This window comes from Halichondria panicea, chromosome 2 (genome assembly GCF_963675165.1).
Source record: "Halichondria panicea chromosome 2, odHalPani1.1, whole genome shotgun sequence".
Taxonomy (NCBI): domain Eukaryota; kingdom Metazoa; phylum Porifera; class Demospongiae; order Suberitida; family Halichondriidae; genus Halichondria; species Halichondria panicea.
Window position 1 is genome coordinate 381,570 of NC_087378.1, and position 13,980 is coordinate 395,549.

Here is a 13,980-nt window from a genome sequence, read left to right on the forward strand (position 1 = left end):
AGACCATCAAATTCCGATGTTGGGGGTTAAACAAATGAGGATGCTATAAAACAGCTTCTTCTCCAATGTCCTGCACCATTTCAGCATCTTCAGTGATTATTTATACGACTGACAATCTCAACATTTCAACTCAAGAATGAAGTTCCTTCTCTCCTTCATCGTGGTGATCGTAACCATTGCCATTCTGCCCCCTCACTTAATTAACGGAGCCCCAACCTCCAGCCCACAGGCACCAGAGGAGGTCAACAAGACACTCAAAGAAGGACTTCTCGTAATGCTAGCCGTGATGGTGAGTTAATTGTTAGCCATAGTTTCATCTTGTTAATTAGTCCATCAGCGGTAATTTACAATGCAATTAACGACTTGATGTTTTGCATTACAGAAATCCTTTGATTCAACAAGAGTCCGAGTGAGGAGCAGCGTTGCCGAGCACGGGATATGTCAGGTGGTTAACTATATCACCAAAGTCACGAGTAACGACAGTATGAGCCAAAATGAAACAACCAAGTTCTTCCCTAGCAACGACGCTCTCACAGCAGCTGAGAACATACGAAACAACACCTGCTCCTGGGTGAGTATAGTGTTTGCATGCCCTGAGGAGCTGAAATGTTTATATAGTTTTGCCCGTTTTCTCTCTTGCAGCTAAACTCAATCAGAGCGAACACCATTACGACTTGTTCCAATGAAGCCTTAGAGCTGCTCTGCACTCACATCAAAATATATAAAGCGATAAAGAGAGCTGACATGGCGACCAGCACTGTGGTGGATACTATCGACGAGTGTCAGTGGATCAACGCCCACTTCCAAGAGGACAGCCCTGTAAAGGAACGCTTGTGTCATCTATTTCAATGTTCCAAATGAACAATAACCAAAAACACTTATTATATGTTACTAGGAATTTATTTATTTTAGATATGTAAAACGGAACCTCATGTCACAAATAACCTCCAGATCACTCCACCATACATGCAATGTGTGATAGACCTTTATTTTTATATTGATAAAAACTTATTATAATTGATACTCGACAATGTTATAATGTACATGCACTGAATGGTCTGGGAAACGTACCGATACAGATCTATATACCCCCCCCCTATAGTTTAAGAGTAGCAGATATAGCAAACGTATGGTGTAAGAGAATCACTATAGCCTCCTTCACAATTGGAAGTGCGGCCTGGGATAGAGGCTAGAGAATCACATGAATAAATGCTGCATGCTCGGGAACAGTTGCATACGCCCCTCGGGCTCGAGTTGTATTAGCAGTACAAATAATATAGTCAATAATGCTGCATGCATGGGAACAGTTGCACGGTTGTGTTTCCCCTATACCCTTATCAAATTCTGCTGACACAACACTGTTATTAGTACCTAACATATACTAGCTAGCTAGGGACTGAGTGTTCTACTTACTTCACACCAAAAGTTTGTAATGTAACACTTATTGAGAAATAGACCCGTGCATGGACAAAAATGCTGCAGTAAGAAAACAACCAATTACTTTTAGCACCTTGCTCTATTAACTAGTACATGTCAGCACATAGTTAGCGTAGGCCTAACACCAGGACCGTGCCGTACTGCAATGAGGTAATGACAGAGGCTATATACGGTGGGTGGTCTGTAGCCTGGGGAAACTCTGCATGCATGGGGGTATAGAGAGGCAACAAGAAGGCAAGAGTGCATTGCCGGAATTTGAAATAGCTTAATGCGCTAGAATTGGAACTTGCAAACAAGGAAATGTATCATTCCATAGAATAATTGCATCACATATGCACCTATACAGACTGATTAAGTCATTATGATAGAGTTTTAACACACACTCTTTTAACAGTCCCAAAACTGAAAGATGCATCCTGTCTACAGCCTATATAACACCATGCAGGTACACACAGGAGAACAACACATCAAGAAACAACACAACCTCTCAACTCAACAGGAACTCCATATAAATTATCATTCTTCACTGCATAATGGCCTCCAGCATAGCCACTATTCTCATCCTCCTCCTCGCCTTCCAATCGATATTTGCCTGTGTCAATTGCCAGCAATTTGAATCTGATGTTCTGGTGAGTGTGTGAGTGTGCAAGTGCATGAATATACTGCTTAAATATAGATAGAAACCATCATTATAATTATATACATGCATGCATGGATATCAATGATGCACTCGCATTGACCGATGCAGGGACTGGATGGAAACATCATAGAAGACACTAACTTTGACCTCATCAAACAAGTGTGCAACCTCCTGGACAATGTTGAGCTTATCCGTACTGCAGAGGATGAGCTCTCGACCGACCATCAAGCAGTCATTGAAGTCGGGGAGGCTCTTAAGTCCACCATGCAAACCTGGGTGAGAAGCAATAAGCCATGACTACCTATGCATAAGTACTATAGCTAGAGCTAAAATAATAGTACCCTGTCTGCAGTTGGATGGTTTCCCCGCTCAACAGGCTGGCGAGCAGGGTACGGAGGACAGACTAGCAGCTCTCTGTGTTCGAGCCACTGCAGCTGTTAAGGCAACCAACCTTTGACTTAATAGATAGTTTTATAGCTCAATTTTTTCCGAGTGATTTTGTACAAAAATTTAACAACATACCGTATAGTAATTGCCTGCATCAGTGCATCAAAAATTGGTATAAATGATCATGTTTTTTACTTTTAACACTCACTTACCTCTAATAGTGACCATGCAGCATTCTGTTTCAATTAATATGCAGACAGCCATTCCATGACCCACCCACGGGGGGGGGGGGGGGGGGGCTTTCCTGCAGGAAATCCCCGGTGTGTTGTCTGGCATCATGATTGTGTGTGGGTGGGGGGAGGGTCTAGTAATTATACACTAACTGGGTAGCCGTCGTCCACGTCCACTATACTAGCGCATAGCATGCACTGTGGAGAGGAGAGCTAGAGCTGTGGATGCTAGTAATGAGAGAGTTGTGATATGGCTGGTGTATTCAACAAGTTTGTTCACCCGGGCACTGTCAAGCAAGGCTACCTAGTCAAGTCTCCCCCACTGGACAAGAAGCTCAAGCTGGATGTGAGCAAACATGCTATGAACTCCCATCATGAGATGTTGTGTTCTTAGCTTTGTATAGCTAGCTGAAGAGTCAATTCCACAAATGGATTGCTGAGGGATTACTAATGCATGTGGTACAAGTTGGATAAGTCTTTATGATAGCGTAGGCCGGCTTAGGAATAATTATGTACGTACGTTGTACCTATAAAAACATAAACGTATCATAGAGGTGTCTCATTTTATATCAGCAGAAACCTGCTGAATACAGGGAAGCCCTTTAATAGCTAAACTTAGCTTCATGATGTTTACCATGGTTGCATATGTGTTAACTAGAAGGGAATTCTGTTTGTGGGTACTTAGTGAATCCTTCTTTCCTGTACATGTAGACTGACTGATTCTTGTGGTTGCTTTGTCCCCCTAGTTATTGGCATAAGCGGTGAATACCTCACTAGCTTCCTGCATAATGCACTAGACACAATATTGTCAGCTAGGTAGGAGCAGGAGCCCATAATATAAATGCTCTTATTTATGAGCTCCTGGTAGGAGTCACTGTGTTGATTGTGTACCCGTGAGAAGCGTGCCTATGGACACACCTGTAGTACCAGTACCCCACACACCTGTAGTACCAGTACCCAGTGTGTATCTGTTTAGGTGTTGCAGTCTCTGCTTACCTGATATCAATGCTCACTCTGCAGTTTGCTTTAGAAGCTTGTTTGTTTACAGTGGCTTCATGCAGTGAGAAACATTATCCCTCACTGACAAACAAACCATTGCTAATGGAACTGGATGCATCACGGTATACACCTTGTCACTGGCTAAGTCGGTCCTTCGATAACTTAAACTCCCTAAAGGAATGAATGATTCTTTGGCTTAAGTAATTTCATAGCTCATAACCATTGTTAGGGTGGGACCACTACTATTCACAATCCAATATTACCATTTTAGTCGTGCCCATTCAATGATGCTTATTATCCCACACACAATCTTACATGTACTATTTTAGCATTGTACCTCATACGAAGATGCCAGCTGCTGTTTTGTTGTTTTTGGACGACATTATAATCTTGGCTGACTGTTGCATGCACATAGGAACAGTTCTGAAATGTGTACATACTTTTGCTAATACTGAGTGTCTCCTAGCAACAGCTGCCATATGGTTATGATAGTCTCCCAGCCACATATCCTAGCCAGTCCAGCCTTAGTGATATTGTCAGCACTATACTATCCCTCCTTCCTTATGATTATAGTGTTTGCTCTTGTGCAGGGCTGGCGAAAGAGGTGGTGTGTGTTCACTATCATTGAGGGGGACCCCTCTCTCGACTATTACAAGGACGAGGAACAGGCCTTCAATTCCCTACCCATTAAGAGAATTTCTCTGCTCAACTGTTACCAGGTCATCTCTGACATGACCCACAAACAAAAGAAGCACATCTTTGCCCTTCACCTGCCAAAGAGAGTCTACTACTTCTCAGCACCTTCCCAGTATGTTACATGCACACTAGTACATTGTCATAGCAATGCCGGAAAACACTCCAGCCATTGTTCCACGAGAACAAGTACAGTTTGTAGAAATAGAAGGTAACCTCTCACTCAAGAGCGTGGCTGTATTTCTTTCTGTGTTTGCGTATTACTATAAATGTGTTTTTGAATAATTTTAGTCTGTTTTTAGCAAACAATGAGTTCTTTAAACATCTGCTGGCCCAGGCTGACTTGTTTATCTTAGTACAGCTAGACGACACAATCGCACACACCTGGATGACCTCACATACCCCCCCCCCCCATTGCAGTGTTGAGATGCTTGATTGGGTGGACGCTTTTTGTACCAACTTGAAGTTGAGTCACACTGACGGCGGTACAATGCCTGGCACACCTCCTGCCAGCAAACTTATGCTCGATAATGTAATAGTCTGTCTGTCTGTACATGCATAACCTTCATGTGTAGCTGTGTGTGTGCGCACATTGATACTACCGGTATCGATTAAGGCTCTCTCTTATGGCTTTGTATTTCCCACAGAGATCAGCTACCATGCCTGCTGCACATAGCCTCTCTGCTACCTCCCCTATTGTACTACCCAGATCACGTACCCCCGATTCCCCGCTACCCCCAATCCCAAGATCCCCCGATATCCTCATCCGCCCTCCTCCACCGGGTTTCCCCATACCTCCCACTCCCCTGGACGTATCCAGTACCAACTCATACCCAAATGTCTCTCCACGTTCGTCCCCCCTACCGAGAACACGATCGATACACTCCTTGACGGGGGGTAAGGAAAACGGAGTCTTGTCTGAGGGGGCAAAGATTTCTATTTCAATCAACCCCCCACCCGCTCTCCCCCCGCACAGAAAGAATGCCAAGAGCTCATCAGATGAAGAAGAAGATGATGATGATGATGATGTAAGCCACACACACACACACACACACACACACACACACATGTACAGTGTTATAGTGTGTGTGTGTGTGTGTGTGTGAGATTTCTCTGCTTGATTGACCGACTGGCATATCTGTGTAATGAATGCATGACAGCTAGTTTAATTGTAGTCTTTGTTCAGGTATGCTTGGAATGCAAGGTTAATGTTTACTCCCCCTCCACACACACCACACACACACACACACACACACACACACACACACACACACACACACACAGGAGCCGCTGTCACCCCCCACACCCCCACCTAGACGACTCTCCCCCATCCCCATGTCCTCTCCTCCCATAGCTCTGGGTTTTGATATGGTGAGAGACATTATTGCTGAATTAGAAGCAGGTTCTTATATTATCAATCTTTACAGGATGGGGATTCCCCCCCTGCCCCACCCCCTCGAATTGTCGGAGGTAGTCCACTGCATAGTGTCACATGACATGTAGTTAGAAGTAGATTGTGTGTTTTTGTTTTCGTGTCATTTTGCATTTTGTGTGCTTGTATACAATTATAATAATAGCACCACGGTGCTAACTGCCTTTGGGCATATTTTGTTTTACTCATGAAATATTAAATACATATTACAATCTTCGAGCAGTTAGAACTGGGACACACACACAGACAGACAGTAGATCTAAAGATTATCAAAAGAATACAACCACGCCCACACACATGTCATTCCTTATTGGATACACTTTACTTCTGCCATTACCCGATTGAAGAGTCTAACTCTTCAATCTATGCCCAAATGTAGGCAACCACTTATTAGGATTCCTTTTTTTCTCCAATTGAACGCTATGTCGTTCTTTAGAAAAACAATTGAGGCTTGTAGTTGAACATCTTTCAACTTTAACGACCATAACTTGTAGTGGATGAAGCCAGAGGATGAAGCTAGCTACTAGCTAGAGACAGCTGAGACTCTGAGACAGTATGCGCTATTAAACTAGTTAACTATCTGAGTCAGTTTGAAAGGAAAGGTACCATGCATGCAGACTGGCTTGTGCTTCTTCTGCTGTTTCTGAGCTACTCAGAAGCTCGCTATGAACCTCATATTGTAGGAAAGCAGTATAAACATAGCATAGACACTCACGATACCCGTGCTGTGAGAGTGGAGTTTTGGGAGCCTACGAAGCATATCAACCTGAATGGAGTTGGAAAGAAAGGAGACTATGTTGTGTTCTTTGGAAGCGATAGCGATAGGTAAATTCATTCCGTTAGCTCCTGTCCTCCATAAAATATAAAGTATCTAGCTACATTACCATCCAGAATTAAACATTGCCATGTTCAGTGCATCATTGTCCTAGCAGCTTGCAGCTTTTAGCTATTCTATAATGTTTGCAGTATTGTTGCTAAAAATTTTATAATTTTATGCAGGCCATTGGAGTATTCGTGTGGTAACTCGTGCAAAGTTCACCTCAAGCAAACAAGAATTGGCCTCTCCTCTGTTACCGTGAGTGCCTCTGTGCAGAAGCTGTTTGCAGCACCTCCTGCCTCCACTGGGGTGCTGCAACTGTGTCTAGGCCCGGGGAACTTGTTCTGGAAGAGACCGCTTGTAGCTGAGGCAGACATCTCCTGCATACCGTGGAGTAGGTCATTCCAACCACGGAGGGGAGGCTACATCGTTCAGCCCAACCGCTATGGTAGGTACGGTGGGGGATGAGATTGTTTAAAGCCGCAGTTTAATACTGTAGAGATTCATGAAAATAATGTACTGGTCTTATTTAGGAGTGTTGAAATTTTGTATTAAGTTTTTGGCACATCGTAAGTGTATGCAGATCGAGACATACACTTTTTACTGTTTCCTATAGTGGAGGAGTCAGTTGCTCTTGATGTTCACACCTGGTTCATGACTGAGCGGAATTATGAGCAAATGAGAGAGAGCGGTGTCACTAATGTATTTGTCCCTCTGTTTGGAAAGAAATACTGGTTACCCATAGTTACATCATTCTACCATGGCCACAAATTCAAGAACGTTAAATGCCATTTCAAAAGTTCGTTTGATGCTGAGAGAGTTAAAGATAACCAGAAGAAGACGGAGGACGGTTATTCTCTTGTGTACAAGTACACTAACTTTGTGAAAGCTGTGGAGGAGAGTTCTGGCCTGTACACAGTGACCTGCTTGGGTATGAATTGGGATGAATTTGTACCTAGGAATTGGACTGTGGAGCTCTCAAAATCTCTAAACATTACCTTCATCAAAGGCAAGTGTGCTTGTGTTCTACTCAGGGCATATTAAAGTGATACACGTAAAGATCAATCTTACTCTAGCAGTATAATCAGAATGTCACACCTGGTATAACACTGTACACATTTGCACACGTTTGCAATGTACATGCAACCTCACATTAGCTGTGTTTCTGCAGGTCCCATGGTGATTATCAGTGGCTTGGTAGGCAACACTGTGTTCTTATCTGACCACAACTCCTTCAATGTCACGCTCTACTCCACATCTCCCGTGACCACATTCAAGGTAGAGCGATCTGATGGCTTGAGCTCGGAGGGGCAACCCAGAGTGACTCGGCTGGTGACCCAGAATGCCTACAATCTTCTGTCAGTGTATGGAGTGGAGATACCGACTGCTGCAGAGGGGATGAGGGCTACCTACACTGTGGCTGTGGTGAACAAGGACGAGGAGTCTGTTAGTCAGAGTGTGGAGATTGTCAAACCAAGAGGTATGGAGTTAGCTTTGGAAGGTTTTGATAAACTATAATATTACTTATGTGGTACTTGCGTATTACTTGTACGTACACTGTATATTTAATTATGATTAATGATTGTCTAGATCTTTTGGGGGGGAGGGAGTTTTTGTAGCTGTACTTTTCTGTTTACCTTATGTGTGTGTGTTCACACCACTTGCAGGGATGCAGGTGTCAGTGTATCCAGTGGAGACGATAGCCAGTGAGGGGGATAGAGTGACCTTTGATTGCACTGTGACAGGGGACACCATTCCGAATATTAAGTGGACTAGGGATTATCAACAGTCTAAGGTAGTGCTGTATCCTTATGAAATGTGTGTGTCAATTTTGTGCATCTCCAGACTACACAACTAAAGACTGAGTACATCAGTGATGGTAAAGGACTCAGGTTGACTTTCATTAAAGCTAGACAGGAGCATTCTGGTACCTACGTCTGCACTGCCTCTGACCAGGCTGACACCAGGAGAGCATCTGTGAACCTTGCAGTGTGGCCACGAGGTAAGGCACAATCAACTGGTTTAGTGCTTTGGTGATGTTTGGATTAGAGGGCCTATAATCAAGTCAGCCTCTAAAACTGCTCTAGAACTGAGTAACAGCCTCTCTATTGGTTTCCTCCCACTGCAGGCAGCTGGTTGGTTGGTCTCTCTCCACCCCACCACCAGCAGCACAGTCTCAATATGAACCAGGGGGAGGTGATGAGGGAATGGACATCAGAGCACCCCCCTTTATCCACGTCCTCTATCATACTGGCTGTCATCATTCTTATTATGGGAGCACTCTTAATGACTGTTTGTGTAGTGGCTGGGGCCTTTTACATCTACCAGTTGATAAGGTGTGTTCTCCATCCCTGTGCACATCAATTTTGTATTTTGTACTAAACCATTAATAATTATAAGGCAACAGCATCTTTTTGGACCATTTGACTGCTCATGCTCCTAATTCTACTAGTGCCTACGTAATATAGTGCGCTGTGTTATTGACCATACAGGTTGCTGTTTAGTCACTAGCTAGGTGGATTCCTGCATCATAACAATGCTTCTGTTAAGTGTATCTTCTATACAGCTCACCCCCGGAGGACTTGGACACTCCTCCAGCCCCACCCCCACCAACTGAACAGAGCGATGAAGATCTGTGGGAGAGCGCTGAAGAGATGTGGGAAATAGTACGAAAGCAAAGTCTGCAAATGGACCAAGTGCTGAAAACAACATCAAAACAACACAACAGTGACAACAAAGATGTCCAAGAGGCAACAAAAGACAAAACTAATGACCAGAGGCTATCCGAAGGTGTACACAAATCCAAAAACAAACGAAAGAAGTCAAAAAGAGACCCAACAGATAAAGATATCACCCAAGAAGATGAACAATCGAGAGACAGGAGAAGACGTAAGAAAGAGAAAGATGGAGAACATACCAAAGCAAAAGAAAAGAGTGAGAAAGATGGAGAGCGTTCCAAAGCAAAAGAAAAGAGTGCCGATGCTAAACCACGAAGAGAGAAAGATGGAGAGCGTTCCAAAGCAAAAGAAAATAGTGCCGATGCTAAACCACGAAGAGAGAAAGATGGAGAGCGTTCCAAAGCAAAGAGGAAGGAGAAGGCAAGAGAGAGAGATGGGTCACCAAGATCTCCCAGATCTGCTGAAGATAAGAAGTCTCCGAGCAAGCAAAAGAAACAACTGGACACAGTCACTTCACTATAATAAATTCTATGTAGCATCATATACATGTACTTGTCACTCATGTTCATGTACAACACATCCTCTTATCATAATCAGGTTCATTGGTAATTAATTATCAGCGTGTGTAAAACACATAATACATGATCAGAATTGCTTATAAAAAATAGACACACAAATTTGAATTTGAATATTGCATACAAAATTATTAAAGAGATGAATCAATCAACAGCCAGTGAAAAAAGGAGCTCTAGCTCTAAACTTTTGAATGAATTGTCGAGTCCGTCCTCGTCTGATGGACTCTACCACCACAGGCGGCATGTTGACCAGTTCCCAGGGAGTCTTCTTGTTCTCAATAGCACTAGTCAGGTTCAGGATCTGCATGGATATACAAATGAGCAGAATTGAGCGGCTAAGTCGTTATGGGTGTACAGTAGAAAGAAAACTAATAATTTTGTACATGTATACAATTCTGGCCAATTTCCTACGGCACCACCTGTAACTGGGTACTTCAGGTAGAGGCTTGGTGGTTCAATTAAGGAACCATTTGATTCCTTATGGAACAGCTTTCTGTCTTAAAGTGGTTCAATAGTAGCTAGCTCTCACCTGGCCTCTCATGACTGCCATTTGCTTGTCAAATGTGGAGCCGTCGAATCCCTTGTCTTTCTGCAAGTGGAGCCATAATATGATGATCACATGACTACAATAGCCACGCCCACCTTGAACACCTCCCTGAGGTCATCGATGAGAGACTGTATGAACTGAACATCTTTTAAATTGTCCAGTACGCACTCGGCAATGTTATCAGAGAAGGGAACCTTGGCCATGTCCAACCATGCCCAATAGAACGGATCTACAACAAAACAGCAAAGTGAACGTGAGTGTACAGTGAAGCGCTAACAGGATTAAGAGGAGTATGCAACTCCCACGCACATTTACACTACAACTGCTACAGTTGGACACTCCTCTTAATGTACTCCTGGCGCTAACTATAAGCTACAAAATACGTAGCCTCGATCCCAGGCCTTAGTTTTTCTTGCTGTTGTCACTGTTCATCCATAAATCATAAGAAAGACATAGTGAGGCAGCAAAGAAAGAAATGGGCGTACAGTTAAGAAAAAGTAAGGCCTGGTTTGGGAAATCGCGTGATCCACAAGGATTTTTATGAACGTGGGCGATATGTAGCCCACAATCATGACGTAAGGTATTCTCCCACGCATTCAGAGTTAATAAAACTGTACTGAGACAAAATTAACCACCCAAGCTGTGCTGCAAGTCAGATCAGAGAACTAGCGTGGCCAGCTCTGGTGGCAGTAGCTACCTGCTATATGATAATGATGACTAAGATCTATACTAGCATGTAGAAAGACACAAGAAAAGGTAATAGTCTGATAGAATCTGAACACACAATCTAGACTAGTAGATCATCTAGCTAAGCCTAAGGTATATAGCTAGCTATAGTGCTTGCAAACTTCCAGTTCCAAGTCCATGTCCAGCTTGCTGCAGGCAAAGTTTTATTAGTCATAGATATCTGCGTGGGCAGTCCAACATCTCTAGCTCAGCATGCCCACGCTCATTTTCACCCTTCTACCACCCTTCTACCCTCACGCGACTTCCCGATACAGGCTCTCCTTTTTCCTAACTCTACGTCTATTTCTTTCTTTATTCCTCCAATTAATACCGTATTTTATCTCATTGAACGATTAAGACAGTATTTTATCTTATTGAACGATTGTGATAAAGAACAGAAAAAGGAGAGCCTGTGTAGAGGCTACAAAATACGATCCACACTTCTAGTTACAGAGTAAATTGGTTACAGAGTAAATTGGCTGGTAGACATGGTTACATAACTAGTAATTATTTATATGCATACCCGTGGGTTCGACCTATGAACCCACGGGTAGTACAACAGCTGTACACAATAGTTGGTGGATGCTCACATGCTCTCCATTCGTCAGGGTGCTTGAAAGGAAAGGAGAGGCCATTGTCAATGGCGGCTATCTTGACAGAGCCAGCTGCACCTTCTGATGCTGACACTAACTTATAGCGCTCCTCATCCTACAAGATACACGAGTGTCAGTTACAGTACACAACAAGGTTAACAATACCTACAGAACATTACTTCAATAACCTATGTACTCTATGTATTCTATGTACTCTATGTACTCTACACTTTACACTGCTGGAGTAGTCGTATTCTTACTAAAAAGTCAGTTTATAGAAACATTATAAAATGTACCCTATTGTGAATAATTAGAGTTATGCTGGGAGAGATATTGGACAGGCTTGTAGGTATATCTACAGTATCCCTTACTGACAACACTTCATCAGCGCCAGTGCCTGAGGGCGGCTCATACTTGATCAGCCAATTATCGTTGCCTCTGTCTGTGTTCCGAATGATGTAATCGAGCACAACGAGTCGCTCAAACTGCAGCTGAAATTGTTGCTCCAAGTGAGGGGGGAGGGGAGTGGCCTTAAAGTCCACCAGCTGTTCCTGAGCATCCTTGTACCCTCGGACAAAGAACTGGAACGAACCAACCTGCACCAGTTAACAATAATGGTGACTTTTACATACACTGAGGGAAGGGGCTGCTTTACTGCGACAATAACGCAATAATTACGCCAACATAATACATAGCCAGATTTATAGTAAAGCCATTCCCTCATCTTTCACCATTCTGGTACTACTAAAACCAAGGCTACAGTCGGTACCTTTAGAGGTAGTCCACTGGAGACTCTCTTGCCGATGGTGTCCGGCCATTGCTCAGTGGCAAATCGACGTACGCTTGTCTTCCATCGATCGTTGAATCTGTAATGGAATGATTCGGACCCCAGATACACCACCTACAGGGAGCAGGCACAGCGTTGTGAGGGTGGCATGTTGTGAGGGGGGCATGTTGTACACAGACATTGATTATTATGTCCAATTCTCACTCATTACAACATACATAATTAGGTAATGATCAAGGCCTCCCATGCTACTCCGTTCTCCCACTGTCCCCCAGGCCTCTCTCCCCCTCTCCCACTGTCCCCCAGGCCTCTCTTCCCCTCTCCCACTGTCCCCCAGGCCTCTCTCCCCCTCTCCCCCGTGCATAATGTACTGTATGGCTACTCTACAGTCCTCCAAAATCAACAAAACTTCAACGCACACCCAACAGCAACTACAGTGCTCACTATAACCTAGAGAACACACTGAATGATACACATGATCCACTCACTTTAGTCTTGGGAACCACACCCAGGCCTAGTTTCTCATCCACCATGTACGCTCCAGCCTCGGACAGGTAACCTTGGTTAGGCACAATACAGCTGCGACCAAAAAAGCATGGACAGCACAGTTTGTGTATCCACTTGGTCCACTTTGGGTTCAAATGACCATACGGTTCTTCATCCTTAGGTTTGAAAACTGCAATGGTCTCCTGAAAAAAGGATGGAAGCATTAGCAACGACAAATCATTCTATAATGTCTGATCAAATAATAAGACAATTGTAACGAATGGAAAGTACCTCATTCTAAGTACTATGAATTCTATTCTACAAACATGAAGGAAAACATTGCCATTCAATGATTTCACTGGCCACTCCTCACGTTTTCCACGTCCTTAACAAAGTAGCTGCCGCTGCTCCCCTGGGTGATCATCTGGGGGAGGATATTGGCCTCGATTGCTGACTCAGCAGCTCTCACTATACCACCAAATTCTTGGTCCTCAAACTCGTTCGTATGATACAAGGCGGAGTCCGTGGAGCTCATCCGATTAATAAGTGGCCTGTGTGTGAGTGATGGTGTGTGAGGAGTGATGGTGTGTGGGTGTGCGTCAGGCGGAGTAAGGTAGTAGGTACGCTAGTACAATATATTTTCAATCAGAATCATCCACACTGTATTATGCACATTGCCAGTAAATGTCTTTAATTTAAAGCAGCCGCCCCAGCCTAGCCGGCCTGGCCTTGTATATATATGGAATGTACCTATTCTCAGAGCGTAGTCTTTTGCCTGGGGACTTGGAACGTTTGCTCCGGTCTGATGCACTCCCTCCATCGGACTCTGACAGGCTGTTCAACTGGATCTCCACCCGTCCATTAGCACTAGCACTGGACTCTGCCATTTACTCGAGCTTCTAGAGCAGAACAACTCCTCCACCTTACATGTGGAATGACGTAGAATGACGTTG

General features: G+C 43.8%; 5 protein-coding genes and 1 long non-coding RNA gene across 8 annotated transcripts; 4 read left to right on the plus strand and 2 right to left on the minus strand.

Moving 5' to 3' along the window:
* The first annotated feature begins 136 nt into the window (after positions 1-136).
* On the plus strand, positions 137-1,021 carry LOC135332313 (uncharacterized). The gene is made up of 3 exons (XM_064527704.1): positions 137-289; positions 383-571; positions 643-1,021. Exons 1-3 carry the CDS (start codon positions 137-139, stop codon positions 859-861), a joined length of 561 nt encoding a protein of 186 aa, XP_064383774.1. The 3' UTR covers positions 862-1,021.
* Positions 1,022-1,924: 903 nt separating this feature from the next.
* LOC135332316 (uncharacterized) lies at positions 1,925-2,570 on the plus strand. Its single transcript, XM_064527707.1, has 3 exons — positions 1,925-2,066; positions 2,186-2,353; positions 2,430-2,570. Exons 1-3 carry the CDS (start codon positions 1,971-1,973, stop codon positions 2,532-2,534), a joined length of 369 nt encoding a protein of 122 aa, XP_064383777.1. The 5' UTR covers positions 1,925-1,970; the 3' UTR covers positions 2,535-2,570.
* Positions 2,221-2,707, minus strand: LOC135332318 (uncharacterized). The gene is made up of 3 exons (XR_010393182.1): positions 2,677-2,707; positions 2,419-2,613; positions 2,221-2,349 (listed from the first exon to the last, which is right to left on the minus strand). It is a non-coding gene; the product is annotated as an uncharacterized LOC135332318 (long non-coding RNA).
* A 125-nt stretch (positions 2,708-2,832) lies between these two features.
* On the plus strand, positions 2,833-6,037 carry LOC135331633 (uncharacterized). Of its 3 annotated transcripts, none has more exons than XM_064526854.1 (6): positions 2,833-3,040; positions 4,284-4,501; positions 4,807-4,918; positions 5,034-5,414; positions 5,671-5,757; positions 5,814-6,037. In XM_064526854.1, the coding sequence occupies exons 1-6, from the start codon at positions 2,945-2,947 to the stop codon at positions 5,880-5,882; spliced, it is 963 nt and encodes a 320-aa protein (XP_064382924.1). In that variant the 5' UTR covers positions 2,833-2,944; the 3' UTR covers positions 5,883-6,037. The 3 variants fall into 3 exon arrangements, with proteins under 3 accessions (XP_064382924.1, XP_064382925.1, XP_064382926.1); XM_064526855.1 differs by having other exon boundaries at positions 5,674-5,757; XM_064526856.1 differs by having other exon boundaries at positions 5,034-5,408.
* Positions 6,038-6,136: 99 nt separating this feature from the next.
* LOC135331631 (uncharacterized) lies at positions 6,137-9,835 on the plus strand. The gene is made up of 8 exons (XM_064526852.1): positions 6,137-6,643; positions 6,818-7,083; positions 7,252-7,644; positions 7,807-8,115; positions 8,303-8,430; positions 8,481-8,637; positions 8,764-8,971; positions 9,202-9,835. Exons 1-8 carry the CDS (start codon positions 6,426-6,428, stop codon positions 9,833-9,835), a joined length of 2,313 nt encoding a protein of 770 aa, XP_064382922.1. The 5' UTR covers positions 6,137-6,425.
* Positions 9,836-9,906: 71 nt separating this feature from the next.
* Positions 9,907-13,968, minus strand: LOC135331632 (phosphatidylinositol 4-kinase type 2-beta-like). The gene is made up of 9 exons (XM_064526853.1): positions 13,778-13,968; positions 13,401-13,578; positions 13,030-13,230; positions 12,524-12,655; positions 12,126-12,350; positions 11,752-11,869; positions 10,531-10,664; positions 10,418-10,477; positions 9,907-10,189 (listed from the first exon to the last, which is right to left on the minus strand). Exons 1-9 carry the CDS (start codon positions 13,912-13,914, stop codon positions 10,037-10,039), a joined length of 1,338 nt encoding a protein of 445 aa, XP_064382923.1. The 5' UTR covers positions 13,915-13,968; the 3' UTR covers positions 9,907-10,036.
* Positions 13,969-13,980: the final 12 nt, after the last annotated feature.